This window comes from Micrasema longulum, unplaced genomic scaffold (assembly GCF_059751315.1).
Source record: "Micrasema longulum isolate JH-2025_06_02 unplaced genomic scaffold, ASM5975131v1 h1tg001453l, whole genome shotgun sequence".
NCBI lineage: Eukaryota > Metazoa > Arthropoda > Insecta > Trichoptera > Brachycentridae > Micrasema > Micrasema longulum.
The window spans coordinates 207,354-235,249 of NW_028278639.1; the positions used below are offsets into that span (position 1 = coordinate 207,354).

Sequence of the window (27,896 nt, forward strand, 5' to 3'; positions counted from 1 at the left end):
TATGTATTTGGATAATTTATATAGCGCCGTTTTTGTGAAAATCACCTCAAGGGCGCTGTACAATAAATAATTATCCCACCACGGGATTCGTATATATGAGCTAGACAATTGATATATATGAGCTAGACAATTGACATGGACAATTCATATCAACAATTTAATTAGCAAAGTGGCGACATTATCGAGTCTTTTTATAAAAAATCAAAAACTTTGCTTCAAAAACGGAAAAAAATCTAATGTACGAAGCCTATGTAAAAAATAAAATATGTTAAATGCAACTAATGTGGAGAACATGAAATCAAAATGACATAAACAGACTACAAAGACAGCAAAATAAAATATTAAAGTTAGTATAATATATGACCTTCTCTATCTAACAGCAACTAAAGAACCTTTTAAACTAAACAATTAAATGTAACTGAACTCTTTAAACTAGAATCTTTAAAATTTATTCATAAATTAGCCACTGATGTAATTGTAGACGAAGAATTCAAACATTAAAAAAAACTGTAGTAAACATGAACACAATACGAGAATATCAGAAAAATATCATACACAACCTTCTAAAACGAGACAAGGACATTCGAGACTAATAAACCAGGGACTGAAATTATACAATAAACTACCAGACAAAACTAAACAAAAGACTCAGACAAACTTTACAAAAGATGCTTAAAATATTATTATTAACAGTAGAATGTGAATTTTTAAGGGTTTATCAATGAATTTTTTAAAAAAAATACTGAGGTTAATATAGATAGTATACAAGTGTACCGCGATGAAGATAGCCTTTATCTGGGTGTTATTCTTGATAGCAAACTTACATTTAAGAATCATTTCGACGACATACTGACCCGTGCACATGAAACCTTGGTTTTGTACTTCGTACATGTCAGGTATTTTAAGATATCCCGTGTATTAAAATGGTCTACTTTGCTCATGTTCGCAGTTTGCTCGAGTATGCCTCTTCTGTTTGGTCTCCACAATATGTCACACATAAAGAAAAGTTCGAGAAAATTCAATGGACATTTCTTAGACATCTTAACTGGAGATGCAGGTATACCGATCTCAATTATATGTCTTCCTGCAAAAAGCACCACTCGCTTACTTTAGAAGATCGCCGTTTACTGTTGGACATGGGGGTGCTTCGTGACATACTCAGTGGACGCCTTGATAGTCCGGCTCTTTTGTCGGAGTTATCATTGAATGTCCCCGGCTACCGCACCCGTCACACGTCGAGCTCTCTATTTCATGTGCCAGCAGTTCGTACGAACTATTCCCAGAACTCTTGAGTACATCTTGAGTGGTTTATGCTATGCATATGTGCCGCATGTAATGTATATGTTTGTGTATGTTTTATATGTGCGTTCATGTGTGTGCGTGGATGGCTCGGAGTGTACATTCGGTATTTTTATTTATTTTAATTTATTACCTCCATGGAAAACGCAAATGTCAACAATTATCTTTTTTTCACCTAAAATTCTTATTTATTTTTTGTCACATTTAATGTTTATATCTTTTTAATTTATGAAAACTTAATTGGTCTTTTTATGTTAAAAAATTGTTGTTTTTAATACTGATTTTGTATGACTGTATGTTTTCTAAATAAAATAAAATAAAATAAAATAAAACTCTCCACTTATACGTTTTGCTAGTGAATGTAATTTGAACTTTCCCCTTATTGATCCATTTTATTGTAAAACATAACATTTAAAATGCGCGTCTTAAAACATACTCTTTTGTCTTGTACTTAGTTTCAATAATAAAGTCTTATTTTATCTTATTTTATTTTATCTCTAATTTTTAATATTTTTTATATATTTATATTTTCGACACTTGACACTTGTGCAATATTTACACACATGTCTACCCTCATTCCATTATAACACCCACCCTCTCACTCACTTACACTCACACAAACACACTAGCATGTATTGTACGAGTATTTAATGTATTTCTGTGGATATCTGTCATTGGTTTTATTCTCTGTATATTTTATTTGTTATATTTTTGTTACATGTATTACTGTTGATATCCCCAATAAATAAATAATCGCGACCCAGAATTTAGTTTAGATTTTTGAGCAACTTGATCAGTTTTCTGATCCGTGTTGTGCCGACCGAGAAGCAGTTATCTGGTCGTCGAGTTACGCCACGGAAGACAATGAACGTTCACCTCCGCGCAGCTGACGGCTGATCTCATAGCCGATTATTCCACACTGATTGCTGATTAACTGTCGGTATGCAGTCGTATGGTCGCGTTACACGGATCGGAATAATGTACAATGAAAGCAGAGAGGATAGAACGCCACAACTCTCTATCTTTGCATACAGATCTCGCTTCCTCTACATTCATACATCTTCTCATGCACGCGCGCCGATTATTCCGACTTTTTTTTTAAAAATAAATATTTATGTTCTTATGGTTTACCCAAATATTTAATTTTGAAGGCCATTATCAATAAGTTGTAAATAACTCACTATTAGAAAATGTGAATCAAGTCGGCGTGGAGGGGGATTCGAACCACAGATCTTTGATCTGCGAGTCCGAGATACTACCCACGGGACCACAACCCGATATAAATTTTCATTTTATTTTTGCACCACAACAGGCCGGAGGCCCAATTACATCACAGAACACCCAGGCTTGAGAAAAAATACTTTAAAATTTTTGTGTTCACACCGGGAATCGAACTCGGAACCTTCCGAGCGTGAGTCAAGCGTCTTGACCACTACACCATGGAGGCCGCCTTTTTAACATGTCCATTTTAACATGTCCATCCAAGTATTCGTTGGATTTGGTCATGCCATGTCTTTCTCGGTCTTCCTCTATTTCTGCATCCATCAACATTTGCCTCGTAAATATTTTAAGCCGTTCTTTCGCTGTCCATTCCTTTCTTGATTTTGTCGATAATGCTTATCTCAGCCTTGCACAATGCACGGATCTCGACATTTGTGCATCTATCGTACACAGTTTAACCACACATTCGCCTGAGAGATCCTAAAAATAGAATATATTATCATTTTTTTTTCTAAACATGTTCAAGTACCGGTTACTGACGAAGATACTTAGAATTTTCACACAAATATACACACTTACGTCCATAAATATAGACATTAGTTTATACCGTCTCAGTATACAGGGTGTTCTCGTCCCCGTCACATCCAAAACCACGATGATCAGTATGAGCAAGAAGACATATTGGCTCATCAAAATAAATTTTTAGAACGAATAAAGTTTTAAAAAAAATATTTAAAAAAAAACAAATGGTTGCTAACTTCTGCAGGAGAGAAACGAGGAGGGGGAGTCTGACACACCGTTGACCGCGTGGCCGCGCCCCCTCGCTTTTCCCCTGCAGAAGTTAGCAACCATTTGTTCTTTTTAATATTTTATTTTTACAGATTTTCTTCGTTCTAAATATTTTTTTAAATATGCCAATATGTCTTCTTGCCCATACTGATCATCGTGGTTTCGGATGTGACAGGGTTTAAAGAACACCCTGTATACCGATGAAGATAGCCGTTCATATATTTATTTATATATATATATATATTTGGATAATTTATATAGCGCCGTTTTTGTGAAAATCACCTCAAAGGCGCCGTTCAGTAAATAATTATCCCACCACGTCTTGCAGCTACAGAGCGCATGGACGGTTGGGATTCTTGTTCCTCGTCTCCAATTATGATATATATGAGCTAGATTACAGCACGTATTGCAGCTACAGAGCGCATAGACAATAATAAATCTAGCCCCTATTTACATTTTTTTAAAGTTAAGAGTTTAAGTAATATTATAAAAAACAAATTTATAAAAATAGAAGTTAGATTACAACAAGTCTTGCAGCTACTGAGCGCATGACGGTTGAAATTCTAGACCTCATTTACTAAATTAGGATATTTGATAGTTGATAACATTTACTTATTAAAGCTAGATTACTAATCGTCTTGCAGCTACAAAGTACATGGACGAGTGAAATTCTAGGAACTTAAAATTATTAAAAAAATTACAAAAACAAACGTTGATCATAATAGTAAATCTGCCCTGTATCACTATGTATCAAACGTCGCGCCGATTAAAAAAATAATATTTTATCTCGGCTTTGATTTTGATTGAATACACTATCTATCAAGTTAAGTAATCAACGGCCCGGTGTGGTCACATTTCCACGGAATAAAGCCATTTTCGACAAGCAGGCGAACTGCGTCCAGGATGTGACCTGTAAGAGGGAAGAGGAAATTACAGCACGTTGGCCCGCGCTGTTTGTCGCCAATTACCGCGAGCGTGTCGTGAAATTTGGCGACGGAAGCTGAAGTGAGAAGATTGTGGCTGTTGTATGCGTATAAAAATTAGTTAACTGAAAGCCCCCGCTTACCGAGATCCGTTTTAAAGGTCTTGTGCCTCTTTTCAGATTCGCACAGTACAATTTTTTTTTTTTAGCTTTAATGAACGGTAAGTTATTTAAATCTTAATTTGTCGCAACAGAGAGAAAAAACATTTTTGAAAAGGGAATATGAAAGTCTAGGCATTTACAGGCCTTAAAAACAAAAATATATAAAAAGAAACTAATTTAATTGGTGTCCTGACGAAACCGGTAGAGACAATCTGTATTGAATGCTGCAGCGATAATTATTTTCGGAATCTCTAAGTACAGTCATATCACTCCACTACTTCGGGAACTACACTGGCTACGTTTTCTACGGGGGGTCGAATACAAACCATGTTGGCTTATGTATAAGTCACTGCACAACTCTGCTCCGGAATATCTAAGGGAACTATGCATTCCGGATGAACTAGCTGACAGGCGTCTCACGGTTAGATCAGCTACGTCTATGGCGATAGAAAAAGTTATTATACCTCTACGCAAACAGCGCACTAAATTTAGTGAACGCGCATTTGCGGCCGCATGCCCTATGGCATGGAATGCTCTCCCAGCAGAGGTGCGACGCTTTGAAAGTGAAGTGATGTTTCGGGAAAAACTTACAAGACACCTGTTCTCTAAATCATTTGAATAAATCCGTAGCATGTGAAACAAAATAAATTGTTTTAATTAAATTACAAATTTAAAAGCTTCAATAAAAAAAATATAAAAAAAATTATAGAATCACTATGTAAAGCGCCCTTGAGGAATTATATTACGAAAATGGCGCTGTATAAGTTATCCATAATAATAATAGAAAATTCGGTAAGTGGTTATATACAAATATTTAATAGCATTTAATAAAATCGTTTGACCACGAAGTTAATGCTTTAATTTTTTAATATTTTTTTTAGCAAGTGAATAGGCACGGCCTTAAAAGCAAAACATAAAAAACTTTTTAAATTAGTGTCCTGACGAAAACACGGGTACGTCTCGAAACCAAAAGACTTAGAAAAGTCGGTAAGTGGTTTATAGCCAAATATTTCATATAATTTAGTCATATATTACAACAGAGATAAAGAACATTTTAGAGAAGGTAATACAGAATTCTAGGCGCAGGGCTTATGACCTGTCATTGGCTGGTTTAAGTGGCCACTACACACTGTGTAACATTCACCATTCTGCCCGCATTTCAATGCTTCCATCTGTTGATGTTTTTGAAGTTAAAGAGCTGAAACCTTTATTATCCAGACGACAGTAGGCGCCGTGATTCTAATAGCAGGCACAATTTTACACGTTGTTTTATTCTATTACCGTTTACGCGAGTTGTGAAATTGTTTCCGGGTTAGTTTTCGTTTTGTTTTTAGAAAAACAAAAAGGTTTGATTATATTTTTTATTTTATTATTATTAAAATTAAAGGAATATTAAAATATTTGTAGGTTATGCTATAATTCTGCTAGAAAGAAAGCAACAATCGAAGCTAATGAAATTAGACGCTTTTTTCAAAAAAATTTGAGAATTTAATTTAGTACCAACAAATTAGTGAGTTAGTATTTATTATAAAAAAAAAACATTATTTATATCAAGAGATTATTATTTATTTTGTAAACGAATTTAAACTGTATTTATTAATTACATTTATAATCTTCATATTTAGAATACACAGGGTGTTCATTAAACCCTGTCACATCCGAAACCACGATGATCAGTATGAGCAAGAAGACATATTGGCACATTAAAATATTTTTTTAGAACGAATAAAATTTAAAAAAATAAAATATCTAAAAAAGCAAATGGTTGCTTACTTCTGAAGGGGTGAAACGACGAGGGGAAGGGGGAGTCTGATACTACGCCGCGCTCCCCTCACTTCTCCCCTGCAGAAGTAAGCAACCATTTGTTTTTTTAAATATGTTATTTAAAAAAAAATGTTCTAAATATTTTTTTAAATATGCTTATACATCTTCTTGCCCATACTGATCATCGTGGTTTCGGATGTGACAGGGTTTAAAGAACACCCTGTATATTTACATAGAAATATAATTACAAAAATACACTTGACAAAAATACATCTTAAAATTAAGCTATAACATAAATTGAAAAAAATGCCCACAAAGACTTAAGCGTCTGAGCGTGGGCCATGCCTTTTAAAATTATTAATAAGTTTATAGCATATAAATATGGTATGACATGACCATGAAAAGAAAAGAAAAGAAAAGAAAAGAAAAGAAAAGTAAACAAAATAAACATATGTTGGGTGTACCGGTCGGTGGAAAAAAAAAATGTGGTAAAGTTGTTTTTTTTTTATTTATTAAGTAAATTATTTTGCATGAATTCCCATAGACAAATTAATCTTTTAATTCTTCTCAAAATTGAAACATCTGACGATAAGGTTAAGTGCTCTGATATTTGGCCATGCAACTCGAAGTATATAGAGATAAAGAGAGATAAATCTATTTATAATTTCTAGGTAATCAGATTGTTACGAAACTATGTGCTCCATAATAATATGTGCTCATTTTTCCTTACTTATTTATCGAGAGAATATGCGGTGAGAGAGCAGAGAGCATGTTCTACCGACTTGTTATCTCGACATCATATGATCGAATCCAACCAATGAATGACCCCGAAAATTTAGTCCGCGTTCCTTACTTCATTTAAATTTGAAAACAGTTCTCATTTGTATTTTAAAAAGGCTTCTGTGATCCACTATGTGGCCACTTCAAATCGATTATAAACTCCAATCAATCCTAATTCAAGCAAAAAATGCTCGCTTGAACATGTTTTTTTATGACTTTTGACAATTACCAAGGAGAAATGCTTTAATAACGTCTGTATTTATCTACAGAGCTATTTCAAAGTCGGCCCCTTTAACGTCTCGATAACACTTAGGAAGATAGTAAAACAGATGGACAAATATGATAAATATTTTTTTTTTTAGTGGCAACATTTTTACGCCTAGATGCTCTTATATATTAATAGGGAAGAATCTAGACACATAATCTGTGCATCTAGGCGTTCGTTTTCACAACTGACAGTTATGTCAGAATTTAATTCAACTTCAAAATTTACTCATTTCTCTGATATTTTGAATAGGCCTTTAAGAAAAAAGTTCCAACCGCAGAACGATATTTTTTAAAAAATAAATCGTAATTAAAGGAAAAATTGCCCGGTGGATTAATTTTTTAAACAGGAGTTGCGTACCTACTGAGCGACGTCTATAAAGAAACTAATGGGTCAAAACGTAAACCTACTCATTTATGAGTAGTTTAGTCGCCTGTTGTTTGATATGCGTATGCGGTTTCTGGACTATTCTTAATTCTATGCTATTTAACCTAATTATCATTAACATAACAAATTCTTATAGACCTGTAGACCAAATTTCATAAACAGTACACAAATTTTTACCTATTTGGCTTGATCCACTCATCGATCCGTGCGCAACCCACCTCCACTATCCATTTCTTCACAGCAATTTTATATTGTGAGTATTTACTAATTTTCCTAATGGACAACGGAAGTAGATTGTACACTTTAACCGCGTAGTAGGCCAATCCTCTTTATTTATTTATTAATTAGTTTATACATACATTGTTACAAAAATGGCACAAAAAACACTGGCAAATTCTGCTTGCACTAGGAGTAGGCTCAGTATATGAAGGGTCGGCAAGCCAGAAATATCAGTATGCCTAATGTTGCAATCGGTTCCTATATGGGCAAATGCCTGTTCTAAGAAACCGATTTGTTGCGGCAAATATGGTTTTCGAATATGTTTCCTATAAATAAAAATAATATTGAAGAAATAGAAAAACAGCTATATCCCAAAAGAGAAGAAAAGAAAAAAAAATAGTACAGTTTACATTAAATATGCGATCTTTTAGACGAATGTGTGGGAAATCAATGTATGACAGGGTTACGAATGATAAAATCATGCGAGAGTGTAAATCTGAGTCAAGTATAATTGATAAGATTAAGAAAGGTTCTCTGATATGGTTTGGTCACGTAAAACGAATGGACGACGAAAGAATGGTAAAACAAGTATATGTGGCGAAAATGAACGGCAACGCGAGACGAGGACTACCAAGGAAGACGTGGCATGATCAGATAAACCAAAATCTTAAGTCTGGTCATGTCAAAAGCAGACAGAACCGAAGGGCATGTATGAATGTGGAAGAGGCTAGGATTGTATGCCAGGATAGACGTGTGTGGCGGTCCATTCTCTCTGCCTACCCCTACGGGGAAATGGCGTGATGGTAGTAGTAGCAATTAAATATATAAATATATAGCACACATACTACATACATACATATATACACACATACTACATACATACATATATACACACACATATACATACGAGTACATACACAATATATATGCACATGCGAAAATACAATAAATTTATAAATGATTCAATGGGATAGCATAATATTTAGATTACTATCCTCAATAAATTCTCAGATTCCTTACTTCCAATGTCTGTCAACCAAATTGTTTTCTTTGATCGAAGGTTATATTATCTTTTAGAGTTTTTGCAGCATCAGGGTGGAGTGGAGTATCTTGTAACTAAGTTGGTGTAGAAATCCGAATGTTCAGTAGCGGATGGGCTCGGAGATGATTCCACACATGATGAAGTAGCTGGTTAAAATAATTGTCTTATTCACTAGGCATTCGTGATCTGGTTGCGTGTAAGGAAAAGTTGAATCCGTCACAATAACTAGGTGACCGAAGCTGCATCGACTTGACCGCATTTTTATATGCAACTATTATCACGAGTTGGGTTTGTTTCGTCATCTCGGTAATTATTACCATTTTTTAAACTGGTAATAATGTTTGAAACGCATTTATAATTCATATTCATTACAACAGAGATGGAAAACAGTTTTGAGAATGGAATGTGGAAGTATAGGCGTTTTACAGGGCTCGTCATTGATTGGTCTAAATTGATCATTTTACACACTCTTACATTCACCATTCTGCATTAAATCGAAGAAATATTGCTAATCTTTCTTTATTTCGTTAACCATAATGTTGAAACAGTGCTTTATTTGATATTTTTTTCGTGTTTACTTTTTCGCATGAACGCTTTACAAATTATCTACTCTGCTCGATGTTTATTTTTTGTAAATTTATTCATATAATAAAATGTAAATATATTGATAGAATCCCACTCGTCCGTGCGCCTTGTAGCTGCAAGGGGATTGGTAATCTTGCTTCGATGCGTTAATGTTATAAACAAACAAATCATCACGCCGTTTCTCCGTAAGGGTAGGCAAAGATGATAGAACGCCACTTTACTATATCTTTGCATATAGATCTCGCTTCATCTACATTCAGACATGTTCTCATGCACGCACGCCGATTATTCCGAGTTTTAACAATTTAATTAAAAAATATATGAATAAATACATTTATCCACACAATTGATATTGATTTAAAAAAAGCAATTGTGATATTTCCCTATTATTCTTCTTCTTTTCTTCTTTTCCACATCCGCTCCTAAGTGGAGCATGTGGACATCACCAGTTGCCTCCAGGAGACCCTATCGCCAGCCAGCACTCTCGCTTCTTCCCATGTCAATCCAGCGCCCCTTAATTCCGCCGAATAAAATCTAAAGATCGTCATTGACGGCCTTCCAGGACGTCGTGATCCCGCAGGTTTAAAGAAGAGGCAACTAGGGTTTAGGTTCTCCCGAGGCATGCGCAGCACGTGTCCGAGCCAGGTCCACCGCCGCATCCTCAAGACGCTCGTTATAGGAGGCTGCTGCGTCCGTTCTCAGACTTCAATGTTAGTTATAAAATCGAACCACCTTATACCTAATAGTCTTCTCAAGCACTTAAATACTTAAATAAAAATACATATTGTAATAGTTTTACTATTAAGAATTGCAGCGAAATTCAGACGAACGCAGAAGCATCCTGTGTATATTGTATAACCATATCATTAGCAACTAATAAAGCAATAGTTGTCTATGTCGCGCTCATAAGCGTGTCTGAGCGCGAGAGAGACAGATATTATTTTCATAATGCGTATGCCGTGCGATGTCGTACCATGGGCTTATTCACGGATACTACACAATGTATGTGTAAGTATAGCGCACGCGCCAGCTTATAAAAATCCACCAGTAGGGCTGAAGTTCTTCATTCTACGAGTCCTTCGATAATATAGAAATAAAAAAATCATAGAATTATCGTTACGTGGCTTTCTCGCTCATTCTAAACATTATTTTGATCTGAAGAGTGCACCAGCGCCGGCCCAGGGTCAAGCGAGTGTGTCTAGCCCCATGGGCCAAGTTCGTCTCTCTCCCGCGCGTAGCGCCGTCCCTCTCGCCCGCATGCATCCCCCTCCGCCTAATTCGATTAGCCGCAATATAATGAGACAGACAATATCATTTTATCAATGGTGGTCTGTCTGGCGCAACTGCAGCCATTATATTTATTTATTTTATTAGATTAATTATTTTACAATTAATTACAGTGTTTGCCGAGAGTGACAACATCGACGCGTGACGTTTATCAAAATAATGTCTGTGGCCACTTGTCGGCAACAAATGAATGGTTACAATATTTAGATATTATTTAGTTAATATTTTTATTTTATTAGTATATAAACACTTAAATCGACCTTGGCAAATAAATGTTTGAAAAACAGGGATGAAAGTAGGCCGAATGCTGTCGAAATGTGATCTCTCAGGCGAATGTGTGGTAAAACTATGTACGATAGATGCACAAATGTTGATATCCGTGCATTATGTAAGGCTGAGATAAGCATTATCGACAAAATATAGAAAGGAGCTCTGCGCTGGTTTGGACATGTAGAGCGAATGGACAGCGAAAGAACGGCTAACAATATTTACAATGCGAATTCTGATGTATGCAGAAATAGAGGAAGACTGAGAAAGACATGGCATGACCAAATCCAACAAATACTTAAAGATGGACATGTTAAAAGTCGGAATAATCGGCGCGCGTGCATGCGAAGATGTATGAATGTAGAGGAAGCGAAATCTGTATGCAAAGATAGAGTGTTGTGGCGTTCTATCCTCTCTGCCTACCCTTACGGGGAAACGGCGTGATGGTTTGTTGTTGTTGTTGTAGTTATATATAGTTGGATAATTTATATAGAGCCATTTTTTGATAAAATCACTTAAAGGTCGCTGTACAATAAATTAGTATACGTCTTGCAGCTACAGAGCGCATGGACGATTGGGATTCTAGTTCCTCCTTTCCAATTATGATATATTTCAATTTTAATATATAGGAGCTAGGTTACAGCACGTCTTGCTGCTACAGAGCGCATGGACGGTAAGTAATCTAGCCCCCATTTACATTTTGTTTTAATTTGACAAGTGTTTGAATGATTATTGAATAAAACATAAAAAAACTCATTAAAAAAAATAGGAGTTAGATTATAACAAGTCTTGCAGCTACTGAGCGCATGGACTGGTGAAATTCTAGACCCCATTTACAAAATTTATGGTTGATAACATTTACATATGGATGCTAGAAACCTAGTAAACCTTTATCAGCATGAAAAAACTAAATAGTAGAAAAAAAAATTAGTTGAACATGCCAAAAAAGTGTCTGTCTCCTGTGTTTGGCAAGTATACAAAATAATAAAAACAATAAACAAAAATGCAAAACTAGTTGAACATGCCAAAAAAGTGTCTGTCTCCTGTGTTTGGCAAGTATACAAAATAATAAAAACAATAAACAAAAATGCAAAACTAGTTGAACATGCCAAAAAAGTGTCTGTCTCCTGTGTTTGGCAAGTATACAAAATAATAAAAACAATAAACAAAAATGCAAAACTAGTTGAACATGCCAAAAAAGTGTCTGTCTCCTGTGTTTGGCAAGTATACAAAATAATAAAAACAATAAACAAAAATGCAAAACTAGTTGAACATGCCAAAAAAGTGTCTGTCTCCTGTGTTTGGCAAGTATACAAAATAATAAAAACAATAAACAAAAATGCAAAACTAGTTGAACATGCCAAAAAAGTGTCTGTCTCCTGTGTTTGGCAAGTATACAAAATAATAAAAACAATAAACAAAAATGCAAAACTAGTTGAACATGCCAAAAAAGTGTCTGTCTCCTGTGTTTGGCAAGTATACAAAATAATAAAAACAATAAACAAAAATGCAAAACTAGTTGAACATGCCAAAAAGTGTCTGTCTCCTGTGTTTGGCAAGTATACAAAATAATAAAAACAATAAACAAAAATGCAAAACTAGTTGAACATGCCAAAAAAGTGTCTGTCTCCTGTGTTTGGCAAGTATACAAAATAATAAAAACAATAAACAAAAATGCAAAACAAATAAAAAATAAATAAACAAATTTAAAAAATTAAAAATTTAGGAAATGTATCCCTTCAAAAAAATAATGAATATACACAGGCACATATACAGGGTGGCGGGAGATGTGACTCCAAATATAAAATGTAGGTGCCTCATATTGAGGTGTATCCGAATCACCCCCATGTATGTTCCGCGATTTTGCGTAGTTTTCGAGTTATGATTTTTTTAAATGGGTTTTCGTAAATTTTCGACCGGATCGTTTTTTTTTTTAATTTGTCGAAGGTTTTTTCGGGATTTTTTTTTGTTACTCATTTAAAAAAATGTATTTTTACGCTTAAAATAATCAGCTTCATCATTCTATTTTTCTCACAGAAAACTTAATTTTACATTGTAGATAAAATTGAAGATAACTTTTAACTTCCCATTAAAATCGGGGCCCTAGCTTTAAGGCTGTAGTCTGGTGAAACGAACGCAAAATTAAGAAATCATACGGTTTTGCCATTTTAAAACGAATGTTTTTTTTAATCGCGCATTAATAAAAAAATTTAAAAAACATAAATTAGATAATAACAATATTTTTTAAGGGTATTTCTGTTAAAAAATACCGAAAACGATAAGTGCTGGTCTGAAGGTCATAAAAACGTAAATAAGATGTTGTTATAAATTCAATATTACAACCAGAATTATCTTCTTTCAAAAAAAAGAAAATACAATTCTATAAAAAAAGGTTTCAACTTAAGTATTTCAATATTTTTTTAAAGTATTACCGAAGGCATAATTTTACGTAGAAATAAAGGAAAATGTCACGAAAATGTATGTGATTTAAAATGCTTTTATTTCTTTTAAAAATTAAAAAAATACAATTCAGCTTCGGCCACTTTCATGTTCTTTAAATTATTGCAACAAATTTTAGTTCAATACTTAGTCTTTATTGAGATCCCAAATACCTAAGTTTAGTCGGAATTTGAAATGGCGTAATCTGCCGGTCTAGAAGTAATTATATTTTAGTTACATAAAACTTTTAAGTATATTTTTTAACAGAAATACCTTTAAAAAATATTTTTTTAAATATAATGTATGTTTTTTTATTATTTTTTATTATTGCGCGATTTAAAAAAAACATTCGTTTTAAAATGGCAAAATCGTATGATTTCCTAATTTTGCGTTCGTTTTACTAGACTACAGCCTTAACGTGGCGTCGGCGATACTCTGGAACGCACCGTTTGTCGCTCTCCCTCATATTTGATGTTGACGTTTCGGCGTTTATTTAGGGTAGTTCTGAATTGCCACATATTTTGTAACGTGTCTGAATTTACGTCAGTGGCCCTAAGTGGAGATAATACGCCGTATTTATCATAATAATATTACTTAGCCAGATTACACAACACGAATCTAATACGTGCACAAACTATATACGAAGATAGATAAAGGTTGTGTATGCAAATTTTGACTACGGCGGCTCATTTTACTTTCTATCACTGCTTGTTATATTACATAGTATTATGCACGGCGCACTGGTCGATTAATTAGATCTGGCGCGTTCGCAAAACGTACATAAACGCATGTAAAATCTACAGGATGTTGATTTAAAAAAGGTTAAATTAAATTTTAAACAAATTAAATATAAAAAAAACAAATAGTTGTATACTTCTGCAGGGGAGAAGTGAGGGGAGCGCTTCGCAGTCTCAGACTCTTATATCTATTATATCTAAATATAATTTTTTTAAGTATAATTTTTGGTTTATTTATTTTTTTATAAATCTTGGGTTTAAGAAAATTCGTGTTTAAAAAAATAATAATAAGCCAAATATGTTAATATTATAAATGTTTGTAAAAGGCAGATTTGCCGTCTATGTTTACAAAATAAAAATAAAATAAAATGACCGATTACTCACTTTATTAGTAATATTTAATTATTTTCGTCCATAGCGCACCGCCTCATTTCAGTCCATAGGGCACTGTTTAATATTTGTATTTTTCGCCCTTCTCACGTAAAGAAGCCGTACCGTCACGAAACATTAAATTATTCATTAATAAATTACTTAAAGACGGCAAGGGCTCAAAATATAACAAGAATAATAAAATAATAGTAAAAAAGTATTTATTTTATCGAAATATTTATTATTTTTTACCTTAAAAATAAACTACCCACACTACGGTAGAAAACAGTAGACTAACTTTGGTAGACTACGGTATTTTTACAACTGTACATATTCGTACACTACACGATGCGTTAGTGTAAGTTTTGCGAACGCGCCAGCTTCAAATGATCGACCAGTGCGCACGTGACGACCCGACTACATTATTTGTTTTTGCCGAACGTGATCTTTCAGATAATCGTTTTAAGCCCCGATAGTATAAGACTATTGTCTAATAACTAATAATATGATCGCTGTATCGCACGCGGCAATGTGTCGCGCGGACTTTTCAAAATTATAGAAAGCGAAAAATAATTTTAAAACTAAAACAATTTTGTTTTTTCCAAATTTTTTTCAACAGAGAGGGAAAACATTTTAGAGAAGGGAATATGGAAGTCTGGGCAATTACAGGGCTTATGACCTGTCATTGGCTGGTTTAAGTGGCCACTTTACACACTGTGTAACATTCACCATTCATACTCGAATCATTGTTGAATCACCTAACTAGGAAGAGAAAAATTATAAAAATGGGAAAATTGTTTTCAGGCGTTGCCTAGCAGGGGAAGGGGAAATGGCTCAGCCGGATTAATCTCACCCGCCTGATAAAGGTTTCAGCTCTTTTATTTCACAAAAGTCAACAGGTGGAAGAGTTGCGGAAATGTGGATGTTTAAACATAGGCAGAATGGTGAATGTTACACAGTGTGTAAATTGGCCACTTAAACCTGCAAATGACGGGTCATAAACCCTGTAAATGCCTAGACTTCCATATTCCCTTCTCAAAATTTTTTTCCCACTCTATTGCGACGAATTTAGATCTAAATTACTCCTATATTGCTGCTCTTACTATAATGTGCAATTAATTTTGACAATGTTTTTTAAATTTATTGTCTTATATTGCACTTAAAGATTCTTCTCATCATTTCTTTGAATCCCTTAAAATATGTTTATGTATATTTATGTTTTTCGTTTTTTAAAAATGTTATTACAATTTTTTTTTATTTTTACATCTGAGCATGTTTTTCATTCTTTATTTTAATTCTTAACTTTTAATTACTTTTACAAATTTTCTTCATTTTCAATATTATTTCCATTTGTAAATACTTACTACAAACTACAAACTTTAATATAACTTTTTTTACTTAAATTTTAATTTTTAAACAACATCCTTTTAAGTTTTTTTTCCTTCTCTTTTTTATACTTTCATTAATAACCTTACATATAATTGCTTTATAACATGGAAACTTCACTGGTCCATTAGAGTTAAGTCTAACTGTGTAAAATATAAAACTTTGTAACTGTACTGTATGTTTAAACTTCTTAGATTTTCACGGCCGTTAAGATTCACAATAAGTTTTTCTGGGTTACCAGAAAAACTTATTGTGCGTACTGTATGTTTCCTAAATAAAAGAAAAAAAAATAAAAAAAATATAGAGAGCAAATCCAGCCTGTCCAACCAACTACCTGGTAAAAGAAGTATAAAAATTGGAAAATTGTTTTCAGGCGTTCCCTAGTAGGTGATTTGGTTCAGCCGGATGAATCTCACCCACGTGATAAAGGTTTCAGCTCTTTTACTTCACTAAAGTCAACATATGGAAGAGTTGAGGAAATGTGGATGTTTAAACATGGGCAGAATGGTGAATGTTACACAGTTTGTAAAGTGGCCACTTAAACCAGCCAATGACAGGTCATAAGCCCTGTAAACGCCTAGACTACCATATTCCCTTCTCGAAAATGTCTCCCCTCTGTTGAAATAAATTTAGATCTGAATAACTCCCTAGGGAGGAAATCCAGCCAGTCTGCAAGCATTTGGACATACTCAAACATTGTTGTATTATAATTTTAGTGAAGTTTGCAGGTATTTGTTGAAGTCGTACCTCGGATAGAATCATCGTAGAAATATTGGATCTAAACCCAAAATACATTTTGCTTATCGGTTGGTTACATTTGAGTGAAACTCAAGTCTGTTACATATCAGTCGTTTCAGTATTGTTCCCAGAATAGGCAGAAGAGTGATTGGTCTATGTGCTTTAAGAATAATTTTAAAATGAAGGGGTTGCGATGTTGGTAATACGGCACATTAAAATAAGTTTTTTTCCCTTCCAGATATGGCACAAGGGGTGCTTCAAGTGCCAGGAGTGCAGTATGACCCTCAACATGAAGACATACAAAGGCTACGGTAAACTGCCGTACTGCGAAGCGTAAGTAATCAAACAATTTTTTTTATTAATAAATTTCATAAAAGGTAAATGTTTTTTTAAAATTCTATACGTATCTACTTTTACACATCTAGTAAATGTTATCACTGTACCTCTCCAAAAAAGAGACTAACTCTTGTGCTTGGAGAGTGACTTATACTGTTGAAGTTGTTTATTTATTAGAGTTTATATAATTTTAAATACGAGTACATGAGAAAAAAAATAAAAACATAGGATATATAAAGAAAAAACATAAAACAATAATACATTCATACTAATTAAAATTTAATGTTGTTTTTAGTGTTCAAAAAATTTCTTTAGATTTACTTTAAATTTATTTATTGATATATTATTTTTAATAGTTTTTAGTTCATTAGGAAGATTATTATAATTTTTTACACCTTAGAAGACAAAGCTATTTTGACCATGACTTGTGTGGAATTTAGGAATTATACTTGGTTATTCATATTGAAAGCATTAAGAATGCTGGATGGTATTTATTTAATTTTATTTATTTTATTTTATTTTTTTATTTATTTATAAATCATATAACACAAAGTATTTTACTAGTATAATACATTGATTTACATTCCCAGGAGTTACAGCAACTCAATTCGGGACATAAATAACATAAGCATTTACAAAATAACACATATTGAGAACAACAAAGAAACAAAGCAAGTTTAGCACCTTTATAACTAAATATACAACAACAATATATACGCCTAAAACCATTTATTTTTTATTTACATTGAGATTCAATACAATACTAAATGTCTCTATACTCAACATAAAAGTTCGCCTATCAGCCATTCGCTGCCAACGTACGCTGCAGTTCTTCGGTCACACAGCTAGACGTGACCCAGAAAGTTTGGAGAAAATAATAATCACGGGCAGTGTGCCAGGACGAAGAAGCAGGGGCAGAGCTGCGGCTCATTGGATCGACCGGGTGAAAACAACCTCACGGGTGAACCTGTAAGAGTGGAGACGCTTCGTCAATGGAATGGCCGGTGAGAGTACCGATGATCACGACCCTCAGAACTGAGGAACGACAGAGAAGAAGAAGAGACGATACAAAATATACACATGAGATTTATCAAATAGGAAAGACAAAAAAAAAAAGAATCATGTAAAATGGAAATACATACATATTACAATTTGGAAATTGCTTTCCTAAGTGTAATAGTGAAATGTAAAAGCCACGGGTAATATCCATACTCCTGAGATACAGATAATGCAGATTTTTTTTCCGCACCCTCTATCATTAAGGAATATGTGGTTTCATTGGCGACCAAATGATGCAACTAAATTCCAAGCGACTTCTTACCAAGAAATTATACAATGTTCAGAGAGTTTACATTTTGCTAAATCTCCCCCTCCGAGCTCAGATTCGTAAAGTATCGGGCTATCAGGTAGGGGGCGAGCTCTTTAACATCAACCGGCGGTCTACCGAGAATGAGGCTCCTTTTATGATGTAAAGCGTTACATTCACATAGAAAGTAGATAGAATGAAATTGTGGGGCGTGTTGGAAAAGTATGGAGTAAACAATAAACTTGTACGTGCAGTATCGTCTCTCTATGAGGAGAGTTCAGCGTGTGTAAGAGTTAATGGGGGATTTACATCTTGGTTTGCCATCTCAAAAGACGGGAAACAGGGTGTGTAATGTCACCGTGGTTGTTTAATCTACACATGGATAACTGTATGGAAGAGACAGAATGTATGGGTATTGGAGCAAAAATAGATAATTTTTCAGTAAGCTGCTTGTTGTATGCTGATGATGCAGTTCTGTTAGCAAGCAGCAAGGATGATTTGCAGCAAATAGTCTCTAGAATGTATGATGTATGCCTGGAGAGCGAATTGGCGATGAAGGAAAGTAAATCAAAAGTGATAGTATTTGAAAGAGGAAGTGAGGTTACTGATTGCATAATAAATGTAAACAACGAATGTCTCGAGCAAGTAGAAGAATTTGTGTATCTGGGAAGCATGTTTTCAAGAGATGGAAGAGTAGAAAAAGATGTTGAAAGAAGAGTGAATGCGGGCAACAAAATGAACGGAGCACTAAGCGCAGTAATTTCTATAATCGAAGCTAAACTGGCAGTGCACAGTGGAGTTTTAGTCCCAACATTTATGTACGAAAGTAAAACATGGAACTGGCAGAGGAAGGGTGAAAGCCTAGTGAACGCGGTTGAAATGCGATCTCTTAGACGAATGTGTGGGAAATCAATGTATGACAGGGTTACGAATGATGAAATCAGGTGAGAGTGTAAATCTGAGTCAAGTATAATTGATAAGATTAAGAAAGGGTCTCTGAGATGGTTCGGTCACGTAGAACGAATGGACGACGAAAGAATAGTAAAACAAGTATATATGGCGAAAATGAACGGCAACGTGAGACGAGGACGACCGAGGAAGACATGGCATGATCAGATAAACCAAAATCTTAAGTCTGGCCGTGTCAAAAGCAGACAGAACTGAAGGGCATATATGACAAGATGTATGAATGTGGAAGAAGCTAGGAATGTATGCCAGGATAGACATGTGTGGCGGCCCATTCTCTCTGCCTACCCCTACGGAGAAATGGCGTGATGGTAGTAGTAGTAGTAGTAGTAGTTCACATAGAATGTGTATAGGTGTTTCCTCATCTGCCCTGCAGAACCTACATCTAGAATTTTTTTATATTTTTATTTTTTATTTATTTACTTAAGTTAGTTAATATTACATTGTATATTAACTAATATATTTACAATTATAACAAATACTTATTAAATATTTCTTACATAACTACATTATTACAATAAACATAACATTTTTTTTTTAAATCCGTAAGTTTTCTTTCATTCTTCATACTTTCAGGCATCTCATCATACAGTTTTAACCCTTTATACATTAAGCTATTTTGTGATTTTGTTTTTTTCTTAAGTGGTAGTCTTATCCTATTTCTATTTCTTGTCCTATATTTATGTACATTTCTATTTAATATAATTTCACTTATAAAATACTTTGGCATGAGATTATTAAACACTTTATATATAAATACAAATACATTATACAATAGTCTTTTCTTTATTCCTATCCAGTTCAATTGTTTTCTCATTTTTTCAACACTATTATATTTGCTTTTTTTCAGTATAATTCTCATTGCTCTATTTTGTAGTATTTCAAACTTGTTTATGTCTCCCTCGTTAGCTAAATATAATATAGTAGAGCAATAGTCCCAATGAGGGGCAATTATTGTTTTGTATATAAGTTCTGCACTCTAATAAAATCTTTTTTGAAATATTCTTATGTATATTCAAAGTGTGATGTTAAATTTAATCTGGAGTCAAGAATAATTCCTAAGTATTTGATGAAAATCAACCCTTTCAATAATTTTACCATCAATATTTACATTCATTGTTATGCCATGTGCTTTATTACCTATTTCCATATATTTTGTTTTACTAACATTTAATTTCAATTTATTTATCTTTAGCCATGACGATATGTTCTGTAGATCTTCATTCAATTTATTAATTGAGTCTTTTTGGGAAGGGTTCATTCCAGCGCCGTGTTTGTTCAATCTGCAGTGCCCTGGGCGGGCTCTAGTGACAACCCTCACTTGATGAGGCTGAGCTTTATTAGGTCAAAAGCAAAACTTTGCGAGTACCCTTTTATCAGTTTCATTCATATCATTCACTCTACTCCAAATATAAATGTATCGACCTTGTTTCGGCCCGGAATTTAATAGTCATGTTTACATCAGCAGTTGCGTAGGTAAAGTGTTGTGTTTATGTTCCGAATAAACTGCCGACACATTTCAAAGGAACTCATTTCTACAGCGGCAAAATGTTAGGCGAGCTAAACAAGCGGTCGGGTCAGCATCGTTCCAGATGACTAGTAAATGTAAACATTTGTCCGATGAAAGATTGACAGAGACTGGTGATTGTAAAAGATGGCAATCCTAACACTCGGAGTGGGGTTCCGCGAAAAATCGGAGTAATTCTCTACAAAAGCAAATCCTGCAATATTTTCCCAAAATTAGTAAGGACGATTCCTGGTTTGGCATCCATTTTTCTAGACAGATAGAGTAGGCTCGAGCGCAAGTGATTATGACAATCTAATAATCAGTGACTGATTTCAAACAAAAATACGTATATTATTTATTGATTTGGTGTTTATTTTGTAGAACTCCAAATTTTAACTTATAATATAAGAAATCAAACACTGATTTGAGTCTACTGAACACTTGATTTTATTTTCACAATTATAAAAACTAAAATTTCGTGACAATTGTTTCGCCTTGTCAGGGCATTTTCAAACGTGAAGATTAGATGGATTTATGTCCCTATATAGTTATATAATTCGAGGTACTTAAGTAAAAAATTAAAATAATCTACATAGAAGGGAGACCTGATCACGGAGGCATATTCTAAAAGACATTTATGGTGTAGCCGAGTTACTACAATGAAAATGAAAATGAGAGTCGAGTGACGTTAGCAGGCGCAACTCAGGGGCGATTTTTTTTTTTCATTTTTTTTTACACCACAACAGGCCAGGAGGCCCTTTTATAGTGGTCAATAACATCACAGAACACCCCAGGATTGAGAAAAATCACATTAATGTGTTCTCATCGGGAATCGAACCCGGAACCTTCCGTGTGTGAGTCAAGCGTCTTGACATTTTGTGGTTTTATGAAATTGAACAGTTCTTATGATTAACGAGACGTATTTCTTAGTTATACCGAAACTCGGAATATCGTTGTTATAAATTTAAGTTAAATATCTCTAATTGCGAACGTTTTCTTTTTCAGACACATACCAAAGGTGAAGCCGACTACGATGGCAGAGACGCCCGAACTGAAGAGAATAGCGGAGAATACCAAACTGCAGTCCAACGCCAAGTACCACGCAGATTTCGAGAAGTCCAAGGGAAAGTTCACACAGGTGAGCTAGTGACTAACCTGAAAATTTTAGCATACTTCAGGGGCATAAATACCAACATAATTTTGACAATCGGACTCTCCAAACCCGCTGTTTGGTCAGTTCATTTACGAGCATTGATAACAGCGTGATTTTGAGTTGTAGTGGACTGTATGGAAATTTTTACTCACTTTTAAAGTTCTTCCGATTGTTTTTTATATGGAGCACTTTACTATTGCTGCAGCACAGATACCGGTATCGCGTAGATGATGATGAACTGTATAATTTAGCGGTTTTTATAACACTAAACTTCACCTTGCACGAATATGCTGACGCAGTATATGATAAAGATTTATCAGAGAGGCAACATTTACATGTGACTTGCTCACAGGACAGTAGAAGCACAAGAATTTGAAATAGGAAGGATTTGGGGAGGAACGGAATATTTACAGTCTTATATGAGTTGCCAGTATAGAAAATGTAAAATCAGTACTTAACATCCGCAAAATTAAAAAATTCCCGCTATTTTCTGAACACAACTTGTATGCCTTTATTAATAAAAATATATGTTTTACTTTTGGGCAGTGCTATTTCAAAATCGTGTAAGAAAAACTCTCGTTGAATCATTGTTATCTCTTAAAATCATTATGTTTAGGTTGCCGATGACCCCGAGACCCTCAGAATCAAGGCCAACTCCAAGATCATCAGCAATGTAGCCTACCACGGCGACCTGGAGAAGAAGGCCGCCATGGAACGCCAGAGGACCATAAACGACAACGGAGAAGTCATCGGTACGTATTCCGTCCGAGTGCTAAACTGCATTTGGGGCTGGGCTTCAGTGGGAATTTCACCTTAATGGATAATTGTATCATCGGGTTGATGAATTTAGTGAAATGGCAAAAAACACAGGGCAGGGCGTTCATTTGAATTAAATGGTTAAATTACTCCCTGACCTACTGAAATTAAAATGTGGCTAGTTAATTTTTTAATTACCGGCATCTCTTAAATATTTTTTTATTTATATAAACGCCAAATGGGCATTTTTAAGGACATATTTATACATAGAAAATGATTATAAAGGAAAATAGAAAGACACAATGATATTTAGTAGACTCAGTGGGAGTGGAAGCGGGAGAGAGGTGTTTATAATTGAATTTGATTCAGTGATCGTTTGAAAGAAGACAACTTGTTATCAAAGAAATCAAGACCGGTATGTTTGTTGGCAGACCTGAGAATTCTGGGCATAGGGGAATAAAAACCATAGTTAGTTCTATGGTTATCGGTATGAAAGAGTATGTTTTGTCTGAGGTTTCTAGTTGGGATATTTAATTTTATGGAGCTCTGTAGTTCGGACGCATCAAAGAGTGAGTTGAGAATTTTAAATAAGACTAAAAGATCGGATTTATTTTGACGGTATCGAAGAGAAGATATATTTAAGCTAGTTTCTAACTCATTATACGTATATTGGTCTTCGGATAAGCCCAACCTCCAGCCTATCTTTCTTAAAAATCGATGTTGAACTGATTCAATATTTTTTATGTGAACATCATAATATGGCGACCAGATAACAGAGGAATACTCTAGAGTACCTAGGTGCGGGCGAACTAGGGAACAGAAGAGAGCTTTAAGGGTATTGATATTTTTGAAGTCATATGTGTTTCTGTTAATAAATTCGTGTATATTTTATTTCAATAAGAGAGAAAACATTTTTATCCTCTCTAAAATAAATAATAAAGTGGGTTGCGACATATTGCACTACAACAGTCGATACCCTTACTTATTTAATGTATAGATTTCAAATAAAAAAGTTATTTTATGCTGAAGAAAAAACACTGGAAGATTATTAAATTGTTTTTTAAAAAAAGACAGTATGCCTGTGTTAAACGTGATGGTGGGGGATTTCAGTGCCTAGGGAAATCGGCTATAAATAATGTCTTCTTACACGTGGTAAAATTAGAGCATTTGATTGCACGGCCGATTTTCTGCAAAATGTATGAAAAAATTTATGAAAATAGTTTTAATAAAAATGAACTACTTCGAAATGCCACAGACTCACGCGAACATGTGTTTACAATAACCAATCGATTATAAAATTGTAATAGATTTCTGGTTTCCGGGAAGACGGGTACAAGGCTCTACTTTCAAATGTCAGGATAATTCGCCGACTCGAACTCGTGACATCACAAAGCAAAGTAATTTCAACTACCGATCTTCCTCATTTAGTATCTGGATTTCTCGTATATTATGTTATATAGTTTTTTTTTTTATTCCGCTCTGAAGATGCTCCAGACAATAATATTAAAATTAAGGTGTTGTGGTAATATTATATAAATAGGTGTATTGATCTGTGTATTGAACTAACAAATTGCTAAATGGTACTAAGCGAGAAGCCTTACATCGGTTGATTTAAAATTAATAAGAAAGCATTTACATTACATTTTGTACACCCAATAACTCGATTATTACAACTCTAAAAATGTCAGGGTTACATTGGGAGTGTGATTTCTTTATAAACAAATAATGTTCACGGCTGACAAATAATGCTTAGATTTTGCGACCAATTTCAGTTTGTCATTAAAGAAATGCTAGAAAATCAGAATCAAGTTTTGGTGGAGTAGAGAGCAAACCTTGGATCTCTGATTTTTATTAATGTTTTTTTTTTTTCCGGCAAACATTTGATCCTCTTGTATGTGTATTTTTAATATTGGAGAATTTTTCATAATATCTATCATTTTAAGCAATTTGTTAGTCAATGGTTTAAATGTGAGTGTTTTTTGTTTTGTGTGTGACACACGACTAACGCATTTGTGTCATTTTCTGCTTTTTTTATGTCGGCCGCTTCCGTGACGCCATCGTCCATTCATCATCGCAATATCGGGAAATATCATCGCATTACCGCGACATCATCTCTCACCACAGAAACTACCGATAACTATCACATCCAGCTGGAGAACTACGCGGCCGAGATGCTCCCGCCCTCCGTCCCTCCCCCCGCGGTGCCCGCCGGCCAATCGCAGGCCTCCGGCTACCCGGCCAATCAGAAGCCGGCGCCCAACTACGCCAGCAACGCCAACGAGTCGCAGTACTCGCGGCAAGCGGCGAGACAAACGGAGTACTCGAACAGCTACAACGCTAACGCCACCCCGGCCTATCAGCCCCCCCCTTCGCACTACAACCAGAACAACCTACCGCCGAACGTCCACATCTCTAGTTACGGTTCGAACGCGCAGCCCGGCTCGATCTACGACGATTACAAGCCCGAGACCGAGTACAACAACCAGAGAAACTCTGCGCAGTTGGCGAACGTCCAAACTTACGGGGCCGACGCTTACTACGAACGGGGGCAGGCCGCCCAGCAGAGAATAGGCCGAATCGCGGATTACGACCCCATCAGCGACGGACCCAGAAACTCTCCTCTCATGCCCAAACACAGCGCCACGATCGTGTACAGCAGCGGGCCGCCGCACCAAACCGTGCAGTCGCACCAAAACTTGCATCACCACAACGTGCAGCAAAACCACCCCGGCATGCAGCAGAATCACTCCAACGCGCAGCAGAGTCACCCCAACATGCAGCAAAACCACGGCAACGTGCAGCAGAATCACCCCAACATGCAGCAAAATCACGGCAACGTGCAGCAGAATCACCCCAGCGCGCAGCACAGCCACCCCAACATGCAGCAGAGCCACCCGAACATGCAGCAGAACTACGGTAACGCGCAGCAGAATCACGCGCAGGGTCTCGGCATGCAGCAGAGTCACGGCAACGCGCAGCAGAATCACGGCAGCGCGCAGCAGAATCACGGCAGCGTGCAGCAGAACCACGCCAATATGCAGCAAAACCACGCCAAAATGCACCAGCACAATCAGAGCATGCAACAGATGCACCACCAAGCCAACAACGGCAGGATAGGTAAGGCGCCGATGTTGTAATCGCATGGAAATGATCAACTAACATTGAACTAATCAAATTGTCGGAATGAAAAATGTTTTTATATTTTTACTGTTTTACTAATGAAATAACACTATGGTTTTTGCTTTGGAATGTGCATGTTTCAATGTTGCTTTTCGCTAATAAGCGTGTGTTCATTTTTTTGCGTGACTAATTTTAAGGTGTTAATATATTTTTTATAACTTATAATTCTAGCTGCAATTACTTATGAAATTTTTACAAAGTTTTTTAATTCCTCAAAGCTAACGGAAATTTCAGCCAATTACTGTCCGAGTTTGAGAACCTAGTTATTATTACAATATTTTGATAATATTGATGTTTTTTGTTGATATTTCTTGATAAAACTCCATAGTTAATGATTATGATAAAATTATAAACAAACTTATCAATGAAACTTCTTTGGTCAAAATAATAAAAAGGAAAACTAAACCAACAAGTTTCATTGATAAGTTTATTTATAATTTTATCATAAACAATATTTTGAGTTTGTCCAAATGTTTATAGACCAATGACCGGATTTCACCCCCTAGAGAGTCATTATGGGATTAACAAATTACAACAGGGATGCGGAACATTTTTTACCGGCCACTTAATCCAGCCAATGACAGGTCATAAGCCCTATTAATGTCTAGACTTCCATATTCCATTCTCTAAAGCACTCTGTTGTAATTTTTCAATCTATGTAATAGGTCCACAACCTAAAAACCGTAATTTGTTTAGGAAATTTGAGCGTTTTTTAAAAAAAATCTCGTACAATTATGTTATTCAAAGTATTGTCCATCGGATACAGCATTTCCTCATTTTTCTGGCAATTTGTGGATGCCATCCCAAAAAAACCGGCCATCTTTTAAATCAAAGAACGAATAGAGCCAATTTTTGATGCCTCAGACTGAAGTGATGCGTATTCCGGAAAGTGCATTCTGCATCGACCGAAACAGACGGAAGTCAGAAGGCGCTGAGTCTGGACCGCACGGCGGGTGCGGCAGAATTTTCCATCCGCTATTTTCCAAATTGTTTTTTACGGGTTGAGCACCATGCGGACGAGCATTGTCATGCTGGGAAATCTATGTCTCGTGTCTGGTCTCCCATTCTGGCCGTTTTTCCTTTAACGCTCTCTTTAAACAAATCAGTTGTCGGTACAGCTCTCAAGTGATGGTTTCACCCGGTTTTAGAAGCTCAAAATACACAACTACCTTCTAGTCTTCATCTTCAATCTTCTTCGGCTGTCCGGGCCGCTCTTTATTTTTTACATCAAAATCGCCACTTTTAAAGCGTTGAAACCACTTGAAACACTGTTATTTCGCAAGAGCATGTCCGCCATTCAATTCCACGAGCAAACGATGAGTTTTCTTCTCAAAAAAGTGACTCAGCAAAACCTCCCGCAAATGCTGTTTTTTTGGCCAATTTTCAAAATTTTCCATGATTTAAAAAAATATGATGCGCATGAGCAAATCAAATACCGTTGACTGAATTTGACAGCTTATGAATAGAGCTTCAAAATGACATGTATGTCAATGATTTTACATACACAAGTGTTGACATCTATAGTCCTTAAAATGTAACATGATTAGAATGACAGTTGTCAGAAAAAGTGACGACATAACTTTCTAGTAACATCAAAGGAGTTATTTATATTGACACACCAAAAATCATTTGTATCTGGCGTGTTAATTAAATTTTTAATACAATGCTTGAAACATAAATCAACATTAATACATAAAATAAGCTTTAAAACTAAAAGAAAACTAAAATAAACATAATTATTAATGACGTTTACACTTACAAGGTTACATTATTTTGCAAAAACGTTAGAGATGGGACTAATTGATCAGTGTAAATTGATCGAATAAAAAAATAAATTATTTGATGTTGTTCATGAAAAAAGTATAAATGGCTCATTTTTTGGTGAATAACTTTTTGGTGAATTCCATAATTATATAAAATCATCATGATCAGTGATCAGTAATTTCCCATCACTAATGAAATTAGTTTGACAGCTGTCATTCTAATCAAGCTATATTTTAAGGACTATAGTTGACATTTTAGTTTCTGGTTTTC

The 27,896-nt window shown here is 35.1% G+C and overlaps 1 protein-coding gene across 2 annotated transcripts in view; it reads left to right on the forward strand.

Moving 5' to 3' along the window:
• The window catches only part of Lasp (LIM and SH3 domain protein Lasp), a 51,469-nt gene that overhangs the window by 17,720 nt on the left and 5,853 nt on the right, over positions 1–27,896 (forward strand). Inside the window, exons 2-5 of one of the 2 annotated variants that reach the window (XM_088235826.1) lie at positions 16,897–16,991; positions 21,779–21,911; positions 22,543–22,678; positions 24,807–25,799. In XM_088235826.1, the coding sequence (XP_088091952.1) occupies positions 16,897–16,991; positions 21,779–21,911; positions 22,543–22,678; positions 24,807–25,799 (1,357 nt within the window). The remainder of the gene's footprint in view (positions 1–16,896; positions 16,992–21,778; positions 21,912–22,542; positions 22,679–24,806; positions 25,800–27,896) is intronic. The other variant, XM_088235827.1, reaches the window with a different exon arrangement.